We start from the raw sequence: 20,870 nt of genomic DNA on the forward strand, positions 1-20,870 counted from the left end.
ATATGCATCATTCTAACAAGTATCAAATACCTACGAGGGAGTTATTTTATAGAAATTTCGTGGAATCATGGGACTTAAAAATCATCAAGCATGACTGCTGTAATAGTTGATGTAGTCGGTTTCCTCTGTTTTTTGACAGATATCTTTTCCCCTTATATCATCTCTATCACAATATGCATATATGGAACAAGAGCATGCATTGTTTTTGATAGAATTAGGCAAATCATCGTTTGTACTGGTAGGTAATTTGATCAAATATGTAGATAAAGTGGGAAGAGGAAAAAATTGTCGACATTTATGATTGGTTATAGAAAAAGGCCAATAAAGTGTAAAGAATTGTTATTCATTTAAACAAAGATATGAAATTTAGACGCAACATCTTCTTCATCTAAATTATAAATTAGGTGGCCATCATCATTCGCACAAATTCCTCGTAGTTCACTTGTCCATCACCATCCAAATCTGCCTCCTTAATCATTTGATCAACCTCTTCATCAGTCAATTTCTCCCCGAGGCTAATCATCACATTCTTTAGCTGCAAGCACAAAAATGTTCCAATAAATAATTAAAATAAATAAATAAATAAGAGTTTTAGAACCAAATACTACAAATAAAAGCATTAACTCAACTTAAAAATTGACATATTCAGATATAATGCGCATGGCAATATGCACCTTCAAGTTCTTAGCCATGTACCAGATCTTGTTAAAAATGATGCAAGTGAGCATTGTTGCTAATTTTCACATATTATCTCAGCTTAAAATTACAAAGACATGCAAAGAATAGATGGATGGAAAACTGTAACTATTTTAAATTTACCTCACTGGCTGAGATATATCCATTTTGATCCTTGTCAAAGACCTTGAAAGCTTCTTTGATTTCCTCCTCTGCATCAGTCTCCTGCAAGGAGAGCAATACTAAATGTCAAGTCCTTGATTATTAAAAAGAAAGGACAAGCTCCTTGTGAGGGTAGACAAGCAGGAACCGGAGATCATGTGTTCTCTGATATGGCCAACCAGACCAGACATTAGTATAGTACATATTGGATGTTATGATTTAATTATATTATTTTACCTTCATTTTTCTTGCCATTAGACTCAAAAATTCTCCAAATTCTATGGTTCCATTGCCATCTGCATCGATTTCTTTAATCATTTCATGCAGCTCATCTTCAGTTGGGTTCTGGCCCAATGATTTGATGACGGTCTCAAGTTCTTCCAATGTGATGCACCCTGCAGTTTAAGCAAGAAGCAGAAGAAGCCATTAATAATCATAATCCTCCAAAAAGAGCATTGGTTGCCTAATAAGGTATTAGCATGGGTGTATACGTATGGAATTTCTATCTTATGAAGATCACAATGGTTATCTTCCTTTACCAATCATTCTCCTGGTGAAAAGACTAAATCACCTACAGTGATTTACCTCATGCTTTGTTCTTCTTATCAATGGAACCAACATCTCAAACACTCTGGTTGAAGGATTGATTATTAGTCTTCCATCTTACCTAAAGATTGTATGGAAGATTGATAGTGTGACAATTTGCTAGGTCTAATCAGGATTGTTTAAAGATTTCAGCTTAGCCAATTGATAAAATCTCTTGGTGATTGTAGCATGGACTTGTACTCCTCAAAAAAGGAAAAGAAAAAAAGAAAAATCATAAGATGGACTTATACCCAATATCCGCCTTCATCAAGATGAGGACGACAAAGAATCATGTTATTAATTTTATTATTTAGGATAAAACCATGCTCGTTGGTTAAAAAGAAAGACAATATGATAAACAAAGCAAAATCGATCATTTGTGTTTCGTGGAAATTTCTGCAACATATTTCTTGTGCTTCAAATCTACTGCTCATGGCCCACCGACGACATCTTAACTTGGCAACCAATAAATTGTTTTAACCATCAAAGGTTCATCGAGCGACATAATGATTTGGCTTTTAGCCTCAAAATCTAACTTGGCATGATGGCATCAGAAAACCAACCGCCTAGGCCACTCAACAATATCCATTGTGGTGGAAAGTTTTCAATTTGACCAATTCATCGCGTCTAGCTAGGTCTAAACTATTCAAGAGACTAGCAAGTTTACCAATTCATGGCCTCTGGCTTGGTCTAAACTATCCAAGAGACTGACAGGTTTTAATAGACTCACTCCCTCTCTCCCCTTACACTTTTCTTTCTCTCTGAAAGAGAAGTGGAGAAAGGACTTCACACAAGTCCACCATAGACTAGAGACAAGACAAAAGCAATGGAGATCCATGTTTTAGCATCATAGAGAAAGAAAAAAAGAAAAACAGCTCACAAACACGGACACATATCAGAAGAACGATAAACGTTCTATCAAGAAAACTAACAAATGATCATATCTCAGGAAAAAAAACCCATTGTAGTGAATCCCCATTTTCTCAATTAAAATAGGATATGGCTCTTGTCAACCTCCCATTTATATATCAGTCAAAATTAACCACAGAAAGCCCAAGTTAAACAATCGGAAGGCAAGATAAGAGTCTAAAAACAAGAACAAAATATTCATTAAAACTAAACCAAATCAATCAACCAAGAGAGAAGCCAATGAGAGTTCCCTCAAAAAACTTTTTTTTTAGGAAAAAAAAAAAAGGATAGCCAACGTGAAATGATGGTGGGTTTGTGAGAATAACTCACCATCTCCATCCTTGTCAAAGAGGCTGAAGGCTTCCTGGAACTCAGAGATCTGCTCCTTTGTCGGGTGATCCATAGCAATACAAACTCTAACCAAAAGAGAGCTATCGAAGAATCCTTACTGGGGGCTTGTACCGAGAAAAAAGAAACAAGAAGAACCCTTAGTTTGGGAAAGGGGATGCAAGAAAACCGAATACCAGCGGGGGGCCTTTTGTAGGCACGAGGGAGGAGTTGGTAGTTTTCAGAATGGCTGACCTTTGTCGAAGTATTCCCTGTCCAAAGTCCTTTTCAAACAATCCAAAAGGAAAGTATGTAGAATATAAATATTAGATTTTCTTAATAATAGACCAGGATCTTATCTAGTAATTTATCTATGTTTTATTTCCTTCGTCCGCTACTTTCCATCCACGGAGAATTTATTGGTCCAAATGGGTGCGTTCGGTCGAGCCCGTCCAACCCGGTCGGCCTGCCCATGAGTCCGTGACCTGATGTCCTTTTCCTTATTTTTTTTTTTTTTTTCTATTTGTTTTCTTCTAGACTCTAATTTATTTTTTTGGTGATTGCCCTGTGGTTTTCCAACTGTGGACAGCTGGTGTTGGACCTGGGGAGGACAGAAGGCAGATTGGTTCTTGAGTCCAAAACTAACCCCCCTACATATTTCTTCTACTACGAAAACAACACTAACGTTCATCAAAATTTTGACTACAAAAAGTTTAGTTTGTTTGAACCGGTCTAAGCAATTTTTTTTTCTTGAAAAGCATCGCAAAGTGTTAGCTGGGGAGGACAACGGAAGGAGTGATCTTCTAAGCAGCTTGGAGAAGAAGTTACTAATGTCGATATTTGATATATGAGTGACTAATAAATCATTGTAGAGGCTATTGAAATGTGCCCCATGTTAGTGATGTTCAAATAACTCTTCCGGTTGTAGAAAATCTAAATACATAGGAGTTCTATACCAAATTGATTGATCCTGCAACGCTAGGGTTTTTCATGTTTCGATTGCTTAAGAGCATTTGCACGCTTTTTTTTACATGGTTTTAGGCATATGAGCTAAATTGAGATTATTGGTAGAACTTGATTGGGAAATACTTATTCTTCATAGATAATTAGGCATCGGGCATTAGGCATTTATTAGTTGTCATCTCTAGATGTTAATTGATTAGGTCTAAAGAGAGATTTGAACTTCTAAGAATCCACTAAAGTTGCCGAACAGTCCTGGTGAAAATACCAGGATATGGGCTCTATTAGATGATCAAAGTGTAACACTGGATGGTGACTTTTCTAGTCATAGATGACATCATCCATGACCATGTTCGTGCTTTGCTTAAACAACAAGAATCATGAGGTAAATACTGTCATGAGGAAAACATTCAGAAGTAAAAGTTTATTTTTTAAAAGGGGTACAATAGTCACTTAAACTCCTTGAGATTTATGTCTTAATTATTGTACCTTCTCATCAAATTCCCGCCAATCTGAGTAATCGGTAGTGTGCTAATTTGGCTATGCATGAGCCTTGTTGGAAGGCTGTATGAAGAAAAAATTTGTTTTCTCCAAGCGACCGTGCAGCTGATCCAAGGGGCCCAATAAGTTGTTCCACCGATCTTGTCCAAGTCAAGACTCGAAATCTCTATCTTAGGATGGGCTTTCATGCTGCCCCATGTATGGTTCGATACTATCAAATAATGGTCATCACGTCAACCATAGCCATAAATGAAGAACTGGTACTTTCATGCAAGTCAATTATCGATAAGCCGACCAAATCCGAATCATCTCAGATTCATACCTAAATCAGAAAGTATTGGTCCTTCAACCATAGCCATTTGAATTAGGTGCAAACTAAAAAGGATTCAAGCTCCCAAGTTAGTAATATTTTTTCCTAACTCTGCTATTAGTATTAAACTGATAAAAAATGCTAGAGATTATCTATCCGCTTTTTTTTTTGGGGGGAGGGGGGGAAGGTGGATAAGACTGAGATTACCTATCTGATAACAACAAATTTACCAAAAAGTTGGTAATTGGTTTCACGATGTCCAAGCGTCGACCAAGACCACATGCCTCATGTATTCGTAATAAAACTGAACGGTGAATGGATACGTGATTAGTAGCAACATTGAATTGACAATCGTACTTCCATCTTTTGCCAATGCACTCCTAGAGCAAATCTAAATCAAATAAGTTCACTCAAAAAAAAAAAAAATCTTTAAACATGAGAAGCATTACTGAATGGCAAACTCCTCGTTGACTTTAGAAAGATCTCCATTATGACAATTGAGGGATTATAATGAGAGAAAAGTGCACTAGGTTCAACATCTTGGATGGTAAATTTGGGATTAGCCATCAATACATTCCAATGCCTTGAAAATTCATTTCCTTCCATTAAAAGATGGACTAAGGTGCTATATAGTTCTCAAAAAAGCTGCCGCCACTTAGATCATTATTTTTAGGTACTAGTCTATGATTACCGTCGTATAATGTAGCTATGCACCATGGTCCCATGGAGTGCATCAATCCCTGATTGCCGCATTTGATCAATGACCCAAGCAGCAACCTAAGAGATGACCTATGCCAATTCTCGTCAGCACTCCAAAATCTTGGCCAGTTCTATTTGAATCATTCAAACATGATGAACTTTTACCAAAAAAAAAAAAAAAACATGATGAACGGTTTGATACAGGAGATCAAAAGGGAATACGAGCTAGCAAAAAGTGTTCCTCTGGCTGCTTCTTGAAATCCTTGTTTTATTTTCCATGGACCTGCTTTATCGCAGTTCGATTCTAAATTTACAATAGCATGCCCTCTCGGTCCAATTTTAGTCCATTTCATCCGCCAATCAAGCATGGAGAGGTGTGAAAATCTGGGTTTGCACTACATTGACTCAAAGATCAGACGATCATATTCAATTCAAGGACCACGATCAATGAGATCCATGTGAGACCCGTTCCTTGTATGGTGGACCCGACGCGGCTTAGAGGTGTACCAATCCCTCGCGGTCCACGTGTCTGACCAATTCGGGATGTTGTATCCGGTAGTCCACGGTCTCTGATGAGGCCCCCTGGCGTGAGGGGAGATTCGAGAGACAGTAGACCCATCCGTCAACATCGTGATGGGATTGGGTACGAGGCGTCTATAGCCGGACGTATTGGCTGCTACCATACGACCTCGAGCGAGAAAATGAGACGGGAAAATAACTCAATATATCGCACGGGTCTAGAAGGTATCGGGGACCGAGGCTGGCTCGGTGCGTGGTCTCCGCTGACACGGACAGTCGGCCCTCACGTGATGTGGTACGCGGTTTCTGCCTTCGGTGGTTGACTGGTCGCCCACATGCGCTTGAACACGTGAGTGGCAGACTGGCCCGCATCTGCAGGTCCCAAATAAAAATGGCAGCCAGATCAAAGTAGATCGTAAATGAATCGGATCAAAACATCATCAAATCAAATTCAATTTATTTATTAAATAAATTAAAATTTTAAATTTAAATTCGATCTATTTGTTAAACAGATAATCTAATTCGATCTATTTAATCTATTTATTAAATAGATCAAATTAAGTTAAACAGATTACACAGATTAAACAGATCGAGTTAAATGGATTAGAAACAGGTTAAACAGGTTTTGAACAGGTTAAACGGATCTTAAATGTGTTAAACAAATCGGATTAAATGGATCAGAAATAGGTTAAACAGATTAAATGGATTATCTGATTCAATCCGATCTGAATATGAAACGAATTAAACGGATCAGAAATCTAAAACCTATATCCGATCCAATTATTAAACAGATTAAACGGAACGATTTTTTTATGATCCAAATTCGTTTCGTCTAAATCCAAATTTATTTATGACGGATTGAATACAGATTAAATTAATAGATTGGATCATAGTTTATCAGCCCTAATCTCAAATCATGGGTGCAACTCGAGCTTAGTGAATTTTTGTCAATATAATACGGGCTCATTTAGACTGCGATGAAACACCCAAAAGTTTCAATGGGTTCTCTGTGTCCTTCCTTCTCCACATGGCTTACAGTAGCCTGCTTCGGCGGAGTACAAGCACTATGTTTGGGTTGAATGCTTGGATCAACACGCTCCACCACCATGGACAAAAATTATATAGGGCAGGCACTAGAGAAAATTATGGGATGGGCTTCATTGTCATATTTCTCCTAATATCAGTTTTAAAGAAAAAAACTAAAAATCAAAAATCATTACAAATGAAGTTGTTAGTTTTATAATTAAAAAAAAAAAAAAAGCATAGCATCTTCTTTTTTTCTCATCTTTATAATATACTTGTTATTGATACATACTATATGATTAAGTGATACATACCAAGCAACTTAATTATTAAGTAGGTCAATACACACCTTCAAATAAATCGATACATAATTTTTAAAATATAGAGTTTACCAACATATAGTGCACGACCAGATGATGCATACTTAGTAAATTAGTCATCTAGTAATTCAATACACAACTTTAAGCAAATTGATATATAATTTTTAAAATATTATATTCATTAGTGTACACTATATGGTATGGTGATATACACTGATTTTCATATACATATTGTAAGTTTTTTTATTGCACATCATTCAATGATCCAATACACACCTCTAGATAAATCGATAAATAATTTTTAGAATATAAAATTTATTAATACATAATACACAGTCAAATAATATATACTTAGCAAATTAGTCATTTAGCAATACAATATACATCTCCAAGCAAATTGATGTATAGTTTCTAGAACTTTATATTCACTAGTAATCACTATATGGTATAGTGATGCACACTCATCAATTTTTTGACACATACTACAAGCTTCTTTGATGTACACCTAGTAATGATTCACTATACACCTCCAGATAAATTGATGCATAGTTTCTAAAATATATTTTTTACTCAAAAATATGCTTTTTACTCAAAAATATATATTGGATCATTACTGAGTGTATATCAAAGTAACTTGCAGTATGTATTAAGAAATCGATGAGTGTATATCACCAGATCCTGTAGTATATACTGGTGAACATAATATTCCAAAAAGTGTATATGAATTTGCTTAAAGATATATATTGAGTTACAAGTTGACTAATTTACTTAATGTATATAACTTTACCATATATTGTGTATGGGTGAACTCTTTATTTTAAGAAATATGTATCAATTTATTTAGATGTATATTTTGATTTACTTGAAAATTAATTTATTTGTATATATTCTACTGAAAATGAGGAAGAGAGAGAATGTTATATTTTTTTAAATCACAGGATTGATGACTTTGTTAGTAGAAAAAATTTTGATTTTTAGATTTATTCTTTAAGATTGATGTTAAAAGAAATGCAATAAGCTATAAAGTCCACCCATAATTTTTTCACTAGTACTCGCTCCATATGATTTTTGTTCCACCACCACCTTTTATTTTTTTCTTTTTCTTTTGGTTTTATTAAATCACTACAATTCTATCCTCATACATATTTACAAAATATTCCTAAATATGTATTGATTTGTATTGTACCTAGAGCATAGATATTTAGAAAAAAAATAAAATAAATATATTAATATTTACATTATATTAAACATAATATAAATATAAAATCAAATATTAATGGATTAAATGCATAAATTCAAAACTAAGGAGAAAGTTCATAGAAGTAGAACTGATGGATTGGAGAAAAAAAACTTAAAAATATTTCATTTTGAAATATTTGTAGAGGATTATTTTGATTTGAGAGAGAATAATTTATGTGGCTAAATAGAAAGATAGATAATAAAATATGTGATTTTAAAAAATATTGAAAATGTCATTGATAGTGTAGTTTTCAAATAGTGTTTTCCTAACGAATTAGGGGCATTCTGGTCAAGAAATTTCACTGTATGATATAGTATATATATGTACATTCAGTATTAGTATCATGTGCGATGTATATGAATGATAGATTATTTGGTTGATGCAAGTGTTTAAACATCCCAAGCCGCACACATATTACCTTTCTTAAATAGTGGTAATAAACCTTAATCTATTTGGTTAACAAGCCTAAACCCTAGCCTATCCTAGTCCAATCCCAATGAAGCCAACCTTATCTTATCTAAATCCAACCAATTCAACCCTCTCCACCCTTGAATATACTCAATTCTGATCATCAAGTCCAAGTGAATCTAATCACGGCCAATCATTACTTATTTCAAACTAAGTTTATCATGAATCTTGTGTATGAGTGGGCTTAGTCTAGATATTATTGAATCTCTTAATATCATCACCCTATCCATACCCTCTTTGTAGGTGCACTTCAAAAATAATTTTTCTTATTTAGAAGAGTACAATTTTATAAAACTACTTTTATCTTAACCAACCATTTCTCTCTCCTCTTGGGACCACTTGCCAAGTGGCATTTTAAAAGGCCTTTATCATAACATTTTTCCTAACTAATTTGATTCTTCTCTCACTATTTAATAATTTTTTTTTTCCAACTTGTGAATTTGGCTAAATTTTTTTCGTCAAATGTCTAAGTGGCATCTATCAAGTCTTTTAATTTTTTATAATAAAAAGAAACCTCTATTACTCTATAATGAGATCACAATGAAAATATTAGCAATAACAAGAGACATTAGATCCAAAGATCCATCACCACCGAAAACATCTTCACTAGTCTCTCTTCCTGCAAACTAGCGTGAGATATGTGGACTAAATAAAATAAATACATATTTTCATCCAAGGGCAAGGGCATAATAGTTCCAATATTGTTCAAAAAAAATATCATTAAAGTGATCTTTTTTCGACAAGCACGGTAGAAATGAAATATTTATTCACCTAAATTCAGAGCTTGAATATACTTTTTCTTCTCACTCTACTAGCTTCTACTAAACATACACTGCAGCTTAAGTTGCATATGATTGTGTTATAAGTAAATTAAATTGTATTATAGTTGTATCTACTTCTATTTTAAAAGGCTGTGCTTGAGAGTTGTAAGTTCAATAAAAAGATAGTTTAAGAGCATCAATTAAAACCATCACCTCCCCAACCCCTTATAGATATTGTTTGGTGTATCATCAGTGATGTAATCATTTGGACTAGTGATGTGATCATCAGGATGATATAAGCACTGAAGTAATGTGTAAATACTGGGATGATATATGATCATTGTGTTTGGTATATCATTGGAATATCACAAGAAATAGAATTTTATTGTGCTTGGTATATCACCAAGTAGTGATAGTGATAATATATAAAATATCATAAATAGTCTTACACATTAGTATGTAATAATTATTCTACAACTTGATTAAACATTCTTTATTCATAACTCCTCGCAAAAATATATAGTAATAGTAATAATAATATTTATTATTATTATTATAGATATCTGTTGGTGCAAAAATCCGCTTGCGCCGGAGAAGCTGGAGTCGGGAAAGCCGCGGTCGCCGTCGGGACCTGCAAAGGAAGTCTAAACCGGAGGTGGGGTTGCTCCGGCAAGACCCTCCAACACTCAAGTCAGTTCTCTACCTCAACAAAAATGGAGTGCTCGAACGGAGAATTTAGCAGAGTTTTGAGATGAGGAATGAGCTTATGGAATAACGTATCTGGGTCTCCCTTTTTATAGGCGGGGGAGGTAACGGATTGATGGCGATATCTGTAACCGTCTGGCAGTGGGCTGCTCAGGGTCAGGCGAAGTTTGCTGCGAAGAGTAGTGGAGTGGACCCGTGGCTATCACTGGGGCGTGCCACGTGGAGTCTGCCGCGTGAAGTGGGGTGGCGTTTGTTGTCGTGACTTGCCAGCGGATGGGAGAATCGCGTGGTATCCGTTGCAGGAGGTGGAGCAGGATCGCGGCCGTTTATCGTGGCCTGTCAGGTAGTAATGGAGCTGCACGGGATCTGTCGTAGGGAGTGGAGCAGTGCTGCGATCGTTACTGCGGCCTGTCAGGGAGTGGTGGAGCTGCGCGGAATCCGTCGCAGGAAGTGTAGCAGAATCGTGGCCGTGATTGTGGCCTGGGAGTGCAGATCTGTCGGCTGAAGTTCGGCAGCGGTCGGAGTCTGGCCCCACGTTGGGGTCCGGGCGGAGTCCTCCTTGCGGTTGGGGTAGTGGGTGGAGCCCGGCTCCCATGGGAGTCCGGGTGGAATCCCCTGCAATCAAAATCAGATGCAAAGTCCGGCTCTCGTAGGAGTCCGGACAAGGCTTACCGGCAGCTGATGTTGAGGACGGAGTCCGGCTCCCGTAGGAGTCCGGGCGGAGTCCGCTTGCGGTTGAAGTTGTTGGCGGAGTCCGGCTCCTGTAGGAGTCCGGACGGAGTCTGCTTGCTGCTGCTGGAGTTGAGGACGAAGCCCGGCTCCCGTAGGAGTCCGAGCAGAGTCCGCTTGCGGTTGACGTTGTCGGCGGAGTCTGACTCCCGTAGGAGTCCAGACGGAGTCGGCTTGCAGCCGCTGAAGTTGAGGATGAAGCCCGGCTCCCGTAGGAGTCCGGGCGGAGTCCGCTTGCGGTTGACGTTGTTGGCGAAGTCCGGCTCCCGTAGGAGTCCGGACGGAGTCTGCTTGCGGCTGCTGGAGTTGAGGACGGAGCCCGGCTCCCGTAGGAGTCCGGGCGGAATCCGCTTGCGGTTGAGGTTGTTGGCGGAGTCCGGCTCCCGTAGGAGTCCGGACGGAGTCGGCTTGCAGCTGCTGGAGTTGAGGACGGAGCCCGGCTCCCGTAGGAGTCCGGGCGGAGTCCGCTTGCGGTTGACGTTGAGGACGGAGCCCAGCTCCCGTAGGAGTCCGGGCAGGCCTTCCGGAGCCGATTCCGCTGAGGACTTCGGCTGTGAGTATTTTATACCCAACACCAGTCCCCCTACTTCTGAGTTTGAATTTCAAATGAAGGAAGTACAGAGAGAGATGGGCACAGCCGAAGCCGTCCCTTCGAATCCTGCACACTGCCGCCCCCAGATATTTTGGCATTAAATGTGCACGTGCCGGAGTCTTTTCGAATTGGAGCGGTACAAGGGGACGCTTCGAAATTTCCGCAGGTACACTGGCCTAGGTGCGGCGCAATTATGATCCTGCCAACCGTCAGCCGCTTTTAGCCGCCTGCCAGGGGGAGTGGGACACGTGTCGGATGCGGACTGGCCTGGGGGGATTCGCGATCATCTGATTCGCAATCAAAATCAGATGCAAAGTCCGGCTCTTATAGGAGTCCGGACAAGGCTTACCGGCAGCTGATGTTGAGGACGGAGCCCGGCTCCCGTAGGAGTCCGGGCGGAGTCTGCTTGCTGTTGAAGTTGTTGGCGGAGTCCGGCTCCCGTAGGAGTCCGGACGGAGTCTGCTTGCGGCTGCTGGAGTTGAGGACGAAGCCCGACTCCCGTAGGAGTCCGAGCGGAGTCCGCTTGCGGTTGACGTTGTCGGCGGAGTCCGGCTCCCGTAGAAGTCCGGACGGAGTCTGCTTGCGGCTGCTGGAGTTGAGGACGAAGCCCGGCTCCCGTAGGAGTCCGAGCGGAGTCCGCTTGCGGTTGACGTTGTCGGCGGAGTCCGGCTCCCGTAGAAGTCCGGACGGAGTCTGCTTGCGGCTGCTGGAGTTGAGGACGAAGCCCGGCTCCCGTAGGAGTCCGAGCGGAGTCTGCTTGCGGTTGACGTTGTCGGCGGAGTCCGGCTCCCGTAGGAGTCCGGACGGAGTCGGCTTGCAGCCACTGAAGTTGAGGACGAAGCCCAGCTCCCGTAGGAGTCCGGGCGGAGTCCGCTTGCGGTTGACGTTGTTGGCGGAGTCCGGCTCCCGTAGGAGTCCGGACGGAGTCGGCTTGCAGCTGCTGGAGTTGAGGACGGAGCCCGACTCCCGTAGGAGTCCGGGCAGAATCCGCTTGCGGTTGAGGTTGTTGGCGGAGTCCGGCTCCCGTAGGAGTCCGGACGGAGTCGGCTTGCAGCTGCTGGAGTTGAGGACGGAGCCCTGCTCCTGTAGGAGTCCGGGCGGAGTCCGCTTGCGGTTGACGTTGAGAACGGAGCCCGGCTCCCGTAGGAGTCCGGGCGGGCCTTCCGGAGCCGATTCCGCTGAGTACTTCGGCTGTGGATATTTCATACCCAACACCAGTCCCCCTACTTCCGAGTTTGAATTTCAAACGAAGGAAGTACAGAGAGAGAGATGGGCACAGCCGAAGCCGTCCCTTCGAATCCTACACACTGCCGCCCCCAGATATTTTGGCATTAAATATGCGTGTGCCAGAGTCTTTTCGAATTGGAGCGGTACGAGGGGACGCTTCGAAATTTTCGCAGGTACATTGGCCTTGGTGCGGCGCAATTATGATCCTGCCAACCGTCAGCCGCTTTTAGCCGCCTGCTAGGGGGAGTGGGACACGTGTCGGATGCGGACTGGCCTGGGGGGATTCGCGATCATTATGGCGCCGGATCCCAGGGTCTATTTAAACCCGTCCTCCCACCTTTAGGCATCCTACTCCGTTCCTGAGTTCTTACCAACGTCTGCCTTATCTTCGAGAGCCTTGCTTCAGTGGACGTCTTCTACAGCCGTAGGTGCCTCCTGTTTTTGTCCCTCAGGTCCCCCAGAGTGATATAGGTTAGTGCCAACCTTCTTCTCACCGCCTAGGGGCTTCTTTTCTGTCATTACTTTTGCATCCTTCCGAGTTAGCCTGCGGTCTCTCGCTCCCCCTTCTGTCCGCCTTCTTAGGGTCCTTTAGAGTCCCCCTTCGGAGCTACTCAAAATGTCTTCTGGCTCTTCTGCTCCCTGCAGTTCTGGGAGTTCTTCTGCTTCAAACCCCCAGGTCCCCGTCTCTGTGGACGAACCCGCGTCTGGGGCTGAGCTCCGCCCGATTTTCGCGCCGGGCACCATTCCGTGTTCCTTGACTTCGGAGGAACTCCTTCTGATAAGGGTTCAGTATGGAGTTCCTCCGGAGTACGACTTGAAGCTGCCAGGCCCCTCTGACCGGGCCAGCACTCCCCCTCCCGGTCGCTTTTGTTTGTACCAGGAAGCATTCCGGGCCGGACTCCGGCTTCCGCTTCCTTCCTTTGTTGTTGCCCTCTTCCATTTTTTGGACATCTCCCTGGCTTTGTAGTGTGTATATCGGAAATGGAATAAAAAAGAGCGTTTTGTATTACCTCATCCGCGCGTTGCACTAATATTGCTGTCCGCCGAACCTTTCTTATCGTTTGACTTGTCTGATGTAGACGTCGTCAGGGGGCACCCAGTCGTCAATGCGTTAGCTCGCCTTTCTCATCGTGCATGGCTGCAAGCCCGAACTTGGCCGTCCGGGCCCTACATTATTTCGGGGATGTCGTTGTCTTCCTAACCGGTGTCGAAAGTCTTCCTTGGCGTCGTGGACGGAACCCGGCTCCCGTAGGAGTCCGGGTGAAGTCCTCCTTTGCGTAGCGGATGGAACCCGGCTCCCGTAGGAGTCCGGGTGAAGTCTTCCTTGTGGATGGAACCCGGCTCCCGTGGGAGTCCGGGTGGAGTCTTCCCTGTGGATGGAACCCGGCTCCCGTGGGAGTCCGGGTGGAGTCTTCCCTGTGGACGGAACCCGGCTCCCGTGGGAGTCCGGGTGAAGTCTTCCCTGTGGATGGAACCTGGCTCCCGTGGGAGTTCGGGTGAAGTCTTTCTTTACGTCGTGGCCGGAATCCGGCTCCCGTAGGAGCCCGGGTGAAGTCTTTCTTTGCGTCGTGGCCGGAATCCGGCTCCCGTAGGAGTCCGGGTGAAGTCTTTCTTTGCATCGTGGCCGGAATCCGGCTCCCGTAGGAGTCCGGGCCTTCCGTTTTGCCCGAGCCAGTGTGAGGTTCTCCTCCCTTTACCGGCTTGGCTGTGGGGGCGCGTTAGGGCGCTGTAAGGCCTCTCCCCCTATCCGGTCTAAAAGAACCGGGCCTTCGACTTTGCTCACGTCAGGACGAGGTTTTCCTCCTGTTCCTAACATGACTGTGGGGGCACATTAGGGCGTTGTAAGGCCTCTCCCCCCATCCGGTCTAAAAGAACTGGGCCTTCGACTTTGCTCATGTCAGGACGAGGTTCTCCTCCTATTTCTGACATGGATGTGGGGGCACATTAGGGCGTTGTAAGGCCTCTCCCCCCATCCGGTCTAAAAGAACCGGGCCTTTGACTTTGCTCATGTCAGGACGAGGTTCTCCTCCTGTTCCTGACATGGCTGTGGGGGCACATTAGGGCGTTGTAGGGCCTCTCCCCCCATCCGGTCTAAAAGAACCGAGCCTTTGATTTTGCTCATGTCAGGACGAGGTTCTCCTCCTGTTCCTGACATGGCTGTATTTTTGGAGGGGTCATATCCAGTCATAATAAATCCACGCCATGTGGGAAGAGTACGTTAAGTAGAAAGGAATTTAGATTCAAAGTGAAATCGTAAGTGATACATTTACAGGTGTTCTGAGCTCCACGATCGCGGGTGGCCCGTTCCTCCTTGAGGTCCCCCGATGATGGAGTCGATGGTCCCGATGGGAGGCCGGTCCCCGGGTTGCTCTTTCCTTCTTGACGGTTCAGGCTGCGGGAGCGCTCTTGGCCGGTCTCCTCTATCCTCGGGCCTGCGGCGGATGAACCTGTCGAGTCGACCTCGCCGAATGAGCTCCTCGATCTCATCCTGGAGCTGGATGCATTCCTCTGTGTCGTGGCCGTGGTCGCGGTGGTAGAGGCAGAACTTATTGGGGTTGCGCTTTCCGGGGTGTGTGCGCATCCTCTCCGACCTAGGGAGCTGCTCCCTGACCTCCATCAATACCTGGGCCTTCGAGGCATTGAGGGGGGCGTAGTTGCGGAATCTCCCTGGTGGGGAACCCCGTCGAACCCCACGGTCCGGGCTTCTCTGCCTGCGCGCCCGGGGTGGAGTATGGGCGTGCTTATGCCCGGGAGGAGATCAAGAGCGCAGCCGGGCTTCCTTTGGCCTTTTTTCAATTGTGGACTTACTCGAGTCTCCCGCTTGTCGCTCCCTCGCTGTCTCTTCATCCTTCATTTTGAAGGCTTCTTCCGCTCGGGCGTATCCTTCGGCCCGAGCCAGTAAATCAGCGAAATTCCTGGGATACTTCTTCTCCAGGGAGAATAAAAGATCATTCTTCTGAAGGCCGCCCTTCAGGGCGGCCATGGCAACTGATTGGTCCAAGTTCCGGACCTCCAACGCCGCGATGTTGAAGCGGTTGATGTAGGCCCGTATGGACTCCCCTTCCCTCTGCTTGATGTTGATGAGGGACTCCGAACCCTTCTGGAGGCGCCGGCTGCTGACAAAATGGACCACAAATTGGTGGCTCATTTGATCGAAGGAAAAGATGGTACCCGGTTTCAAAGCCAAGTATCAGTTCCTCGCTGCTCCCTTCAAAATAGACGGGAAAGCCCGGCATAAGATGGCATCAGGAGCACCGTGAAGCAGCATCATCGTCCGGAAGGCCTCCAGATGATCCACCGGGTCCGAAGTCCCGTCGTAGCTTTCGAACTGGGGAAGCTTGAAGTTTGGCGGGATCGGTTCCTGCATGATCATTTGAGAGAAGGGAGGGTCAGTACAAATATCCTCACCATAAGTGGGAGGCGCATGGCGGAGTTCTTCAATCCGCTGGTTCATCTCTTGGAGCCTCCGATCCAGGAAATCTTCTCGACTTCGAGTCTCGAGGGTCCTCTGGCAGAACGGGGGCAGGGATCTTCCAAGGGTAGAGTCGTGGTCCGATTGAGGGCTCTCTACCCTCGGGTTTGTTTTCCCGGGAAGGACGGGGCGGCTGGCCCAGGTGGCCCGCCCCGCCGTCGGGTTCTGGCATTCCGGAGATGCCCTTTTCGGGTGCGCTGACGCCTGCGGCTGCTGCTGCTGCATTGCTTGCACAGCTTCGATGAGGCCTCTGACCTGCTGCACCAGCAAGTCAAACTGCTCCGTGCCGACCGCCGTCGCCGGAGGAGGAGGAGGAGGAGGTTGAGAAACAGGAGGGGAGATCGGAGCCTGAGATCTGGCCGCGGAGGCCGTGGACCGTCGTGTGGACGCCTTGCGTGGAGGCATCGAGTGTGGATCCCACGGAGGGGAAACAAGGAGTGGATGTCGGAGGAAACAATCGGAGGCGGCTCCGTTGAACGCTCCTTTAAGAATAAGGGTACTGCGAAGACATGCCCCCTTCCTCTAGCGCCAATCCTGTTGGTGCAAAAATCTGCTTGCGTCGGAGAAGCTGGAGTCGGGGAAGCCGCGGTCGCCGTCGGAACCTGCAAAGGAAGTCTAAACCGACGGTGGGGTTGCTCCGGCAAGATCCTCCGACGCTCAAGTCAGTTCTCTGCCTCAACAAGAATGGAGTGCTCGAACGGAGAATTTAGCAGAGTTTTGAGATGAGGAATGAGCTTATGGAATAACGTATCTGGGTCTCCCTTTTTATAGGCGGGGGAGGTAACGGATTGATGGCGATATCTGTAACCGTCTGGCAGTGGGCTGCTCAGGGTCAGGCGGAGTTTGCTGCGAAGAGTAGTGGAGTAGACCCGTGGCTATCATTGGGGCGTGCCACGTGGAGTCTGCCGCGTGAAGTGGGGTGGTGTTTGTTGTCGTGACTTGCCAGCGGATGGGAGAATCGTACGGTATCCGTTGCAGGAGGTGGAGCAGGATCGCGGCCGTTTATCGTGGCCTGTCAGGTAGTAATGGAGCCGCGCGGGATCTGTCGTAGGGAGTGGAGCAGTGCTGCGATCGTTACTGCGGCCTGTCAGGGAGTAGTGGAGCTGCGCGGAATCCGCCGCAGGAAGTGTAGCAGAATTGTGGCCGTGATTGTGGCCTGGGAGTGCAGATCTGTCGGCTAAAGTTCGGCAGCGGTCGGAGTCTGACCCCACGTTGGGGTCCGGGCGGAGTCCTCCTTGCGGTTGGGGTAGTGGGTGGAGCCCGACTCCCGTGGGAGTCCGGATGGAATCCCCTGCAATCAAAATCAGATGCAAAGTCCGGCTCTCGTAGGAGTCCGGACAAGACTTACCGGCAGCTGATGTTGAGGACGGAGCCTGGCTCCCGTAGAAGTCCGGGCGGAGTCCGCTTGCGGTTGAAGTTGTTGGCGGAGTCCGGCTCCCGTAGGAGTCCGGACGGAGTCTGCTTGCGGCTGCTGGAGTTGAAGACGAAGCCCGGCTCCCGTAGGAGTCCGAGCGGAGTCCGCTTGCGGTTGACGTTGTCGGCGGAGTCCGGCTCCCGTAGGAGTCCGGACGGAGTCGGCTTGCAGCCGCTGAAGTTGAGGACGAAGCCCGGCTCCCGTAGGAGTCCGGGTGGAGTCCGCTTGCGGTTGACGTTGTTGGCGGAGTCCGGCTCCCGTAGGAATTCGGACGGAGTCTGCTTGCGGCTGCTGGAGTTGAGGACGGAGCCCGGCTCCCGTAGGAGTCCGGGCGGAATCCGCTTGCGGTTGAGGTTGTTGGCGGAGTCCGACTCCCATAGGAGTCCGGACGGAGTCGGCTTGCAGCTGCTGGAGTTGAGGACGGAGCCCGGCTCCCGTAGGAGTCCGGGCGGAGTCCGCTTGCGGTTGACGTTGAGGACGGAGCCCGGCTCCCGTAGGAGTCCGGGCGGGCCTTCCGGAGCCGATTCCGCTGAGGACTTCGGCTGTGGGTATTTCATACCCAACAATATCTATTTTGATTAGATTATTAAAATAATATTATGATAATATTATATATAATTGGATTTGACAAGGCTTAGCCAATTTTGACCATCAATACCAGAGTTGTTCGTTGGAAATAATTTAGCTAATCAAAATAAAATGAAAAAAAGAAAAGCATGAAGGGTTTAGTATGATCTAGAAATAAAATAGACATCCAATAAATAAATAAAAAGCATTCATGTTATTTAACTAAATCTGTCAATAAAAATAAAATAGGTATCTGTAGAAAGAGACAAGGATAATTTTTTTTCTCCCTAATTTGCTAACTAAAAATATTTTTATCTCAAAATAACTTCAACACATCATCAATATCTAGTGATGTGCTATCACCTAGGATATGTACGGTGATAGTATCACTATATAGTGCGGTAATGCTATCACCGAATATATCATTGGATCCTTCTTCACTAGATGAGATTTTGCAATGCTAAATAAAGTGATTTCACATCATTCGAGTGATGTGAAATATCATCTCCTACCAAACAACACCTAATTTTTGTGTTTGAAACAACAAATATACCGTCGTGGTCCACTGTTTCACCTCAATGGTTATTCATTTGAGATTCCGAAGAGGAAAAAAAAAAAGGCCAAAAGTCTGCCCCATTTTTGTGAGCTCCCTTTCCACCATTCCAACCTCTCATCTCAATCCTCTGTCATTTCTCGTGTTTCCAACACGATGATGGTACAAAGAGTTCCAATCATCAATGCGACTCCATATTGTTGGCCTGATAAAGATCTTTCATCTTCAGTCTCATCCCCCCTCACAACCCCATGCTTATCTACCTTCTCTCTTTCGACATAGCTTTCATCGAGTCCATCTCATTTCATGGAAATAAGAATGACTTACTTGTCTCCCCCTCTCTTGGCTCCACCATCACCACCTCCTCCCTAGTCACACCCTTACCCTTCTCCTAAAGAACCACCCATACAACCCCGAGCCCCCCCCCCCCTCCCTGCCCCCACCCCCACCCCCATCCCCACCCCCAACCACAAAAAAAAAAAAAATGCTGGTTGCCACCAAGAAGGACAAAGATATCATCTTCTCCATGATCAGCAGCAAGGCCCCCTTCCTATCCTTTTGACGACTAGGATTTGGTGGGAGATGTCGAAGAGAATGTTATTAAACCCTTTCAAAAGGCAAGTGACGAAGCAAGGATGAGAAGGGCGCATCTGCCCACAACTCAACCTAAATCAGCTTATAAGTGGGTTGAGTTGTAGGGATATAATCAGACCCTCAAATGCATAAACGAAATAACCTTCATTTGTCACTATCCTTGCTAGATACGGCTAGGACACAATAGTAATTAGGGATGGCAATGCTCAACCATTTTGACTCATTTGATTTGATTCAATCTGTCATACATCAAATTAGATTATCTATTTAATAAAATAATTAGATTTGAGTCTAGATTTTTGATTTATTTAATAAATAAATTAACTTCAAGTCGGAAGAGTTTTTATCTATCTTGTGTCGGACCATACTTGCATTAGGTCCAAGCTGGTTGCGACACCTATTGGTAATATTGGTATCTAATGAAGTATACGGGGATGATTTTAAACATGTTGCACTTCAATGCCATTCACGATGCACCTTACCATATATATATATATATAATGATATTCTATGGAGGGATATTATAGTGTTGCTAACTCAGCTCCTCAGATGAGTTTGATTGTGTCACGTGTACCTCAAAAAGGATGAATCGCGTTGAGGATTTCAAAGAAAGAGCGAAACGTATGTGGTTACAAAAACCCATGCATCGTCTAAGCTTCCCTATTCGGCCACTCAACCCTTCCACCCGATTGGGTCAAGGAGCTCTTGCTCCTTCACCCACAGCCTTTACGAAGATCGTGACGATGCCACCGTCGGGCACCTCCAACGATCGCCTCTCCCTTCCTTCTCTCCAGCCTTCATCTTCTCCTGATCCGTCATCGGCATCAACGATAGTTTTTTGTTTTGGGATCCGAGAACCCTCGCACAAATTAATTATGCCAGATTATGCGTGTAGCCAGCACCGGCATCGAAAAGCTCCCAAGTGAAGAAAGGGGGGGGGGGGGGCGGTGGTGTCGAAGCCGGGGGAGGAGAGGAGAGGGGGGTTGGTGGTGTCGAAGCCAAGAGAGGGGAGGGGAGGGGTTTGGTGGTCGCATGGAGTTGGGTGCAGCACGAACGATGGGTGCCGCACAGACGGCGATGGGACGGGACAGCAACGGGGGTGGCGCGGACGGCTGTGGCTTAGGTCTCATGCGACGGGGGTGGGGGGAGGCGGCGGGAGGAAGGGATGGAACCATTGTCATCAGAGCCGGTACCGGCACTGGCGCCGAAAAACTCCCAAGTGAGGCAAGGGGGGTTGGTGGTGTCGGAGCCGGGAGAGGAGAGGGGAGGAGAGGGGGTTTGGTTGTCGCACAGAGCCGGGTGTAGCGCAGACAATGGGTGCAGTGATAGCGGTGGGGTGGGCTGCAACGGGGGCAGCGCAAATGGCCGCGATTTGGGCCTCATGCGGTGGGGGCGAGGGGAGGCGGCGGGAAGAAGGGATGGGAAGGGGAAAAAAAATATTTCGGGAGGGAGGAAAAAAAAATATTATTAATTGATTATTAATAATATTTTGAATATTATTATTTTTTAAATAATAATAATTTTAAAATAATAATAATAAAAATATTATTTAAAAAAT

At 45.2% G+C, this 20,870-nt stretch overlaps 1 protein-coding gene across 1 annotated transcript; it reads right to left on the minus strand.

The window, feature by feature from the left end:
- Positions 1-269: 269 nt before the first annotated feature.
- Positions 270-2,901, minus strand: LOC105055589 (calmodulin). Its single transcript, XM_010937456.4, has 4 exons — positions 2,662-2,901; positions 1,075-1,232; positions 820-900; positions 270-535 (listed from the first exon to the last, which is right to left on the minus strand). The coding sequence occupies exons 1-4, from the start codon at positions 2,732-2,734 to the stop codon at positions 401-403; spliced, it is 447 nt and encodes a 148-aa protein (XP_010935758.1). The 5' UTR covers positions 2,735-2,901; the 3' UTR covers positions 270-400.
- Between the last annotated feature and the right edge of the window lie 17,969 nt (positions 2,902-20,870).

The sequence above is a fragment of the Elaeis guineensis genome, chromosome 2, assembly GCF_000442705.2.
Source record: "Elaeis guineensis isolate ETL-2024a chromosome 2, EG11, whole genome shotgun sequence".
NCBI lineage: Eukaryota > Viridiplantae > Streptophyta > Magnoliopsida > Arecales > Arecaceae > Elaeis > Elaeis guineensis.

Excerpts from the sequence above, each read along its gene's own strand:
- LOC105055589 (XM_010937456.4), bottom strand. The coding sequence starts at position 2,734 with ATGGATCACCCGACAAAGGAGCAGATCTCTGAGTTCCAGGAAGCCTTC. Across the intron at positions 901-1,074 it reads TAATGGCAAGAAAAATGAAG|GAGACTGATGCAGAGGAGGA; the intron begins GTAAAATAATAT and ends CTCTCCTTGCAG. Across the intron at positions 536-819 it reads GATATATCTCAGCCAGTGAG|CTAAAGAATGTGATGATTAG; the intron begins GTAAATTTAAAA and ends TTGTGCTTGCAG.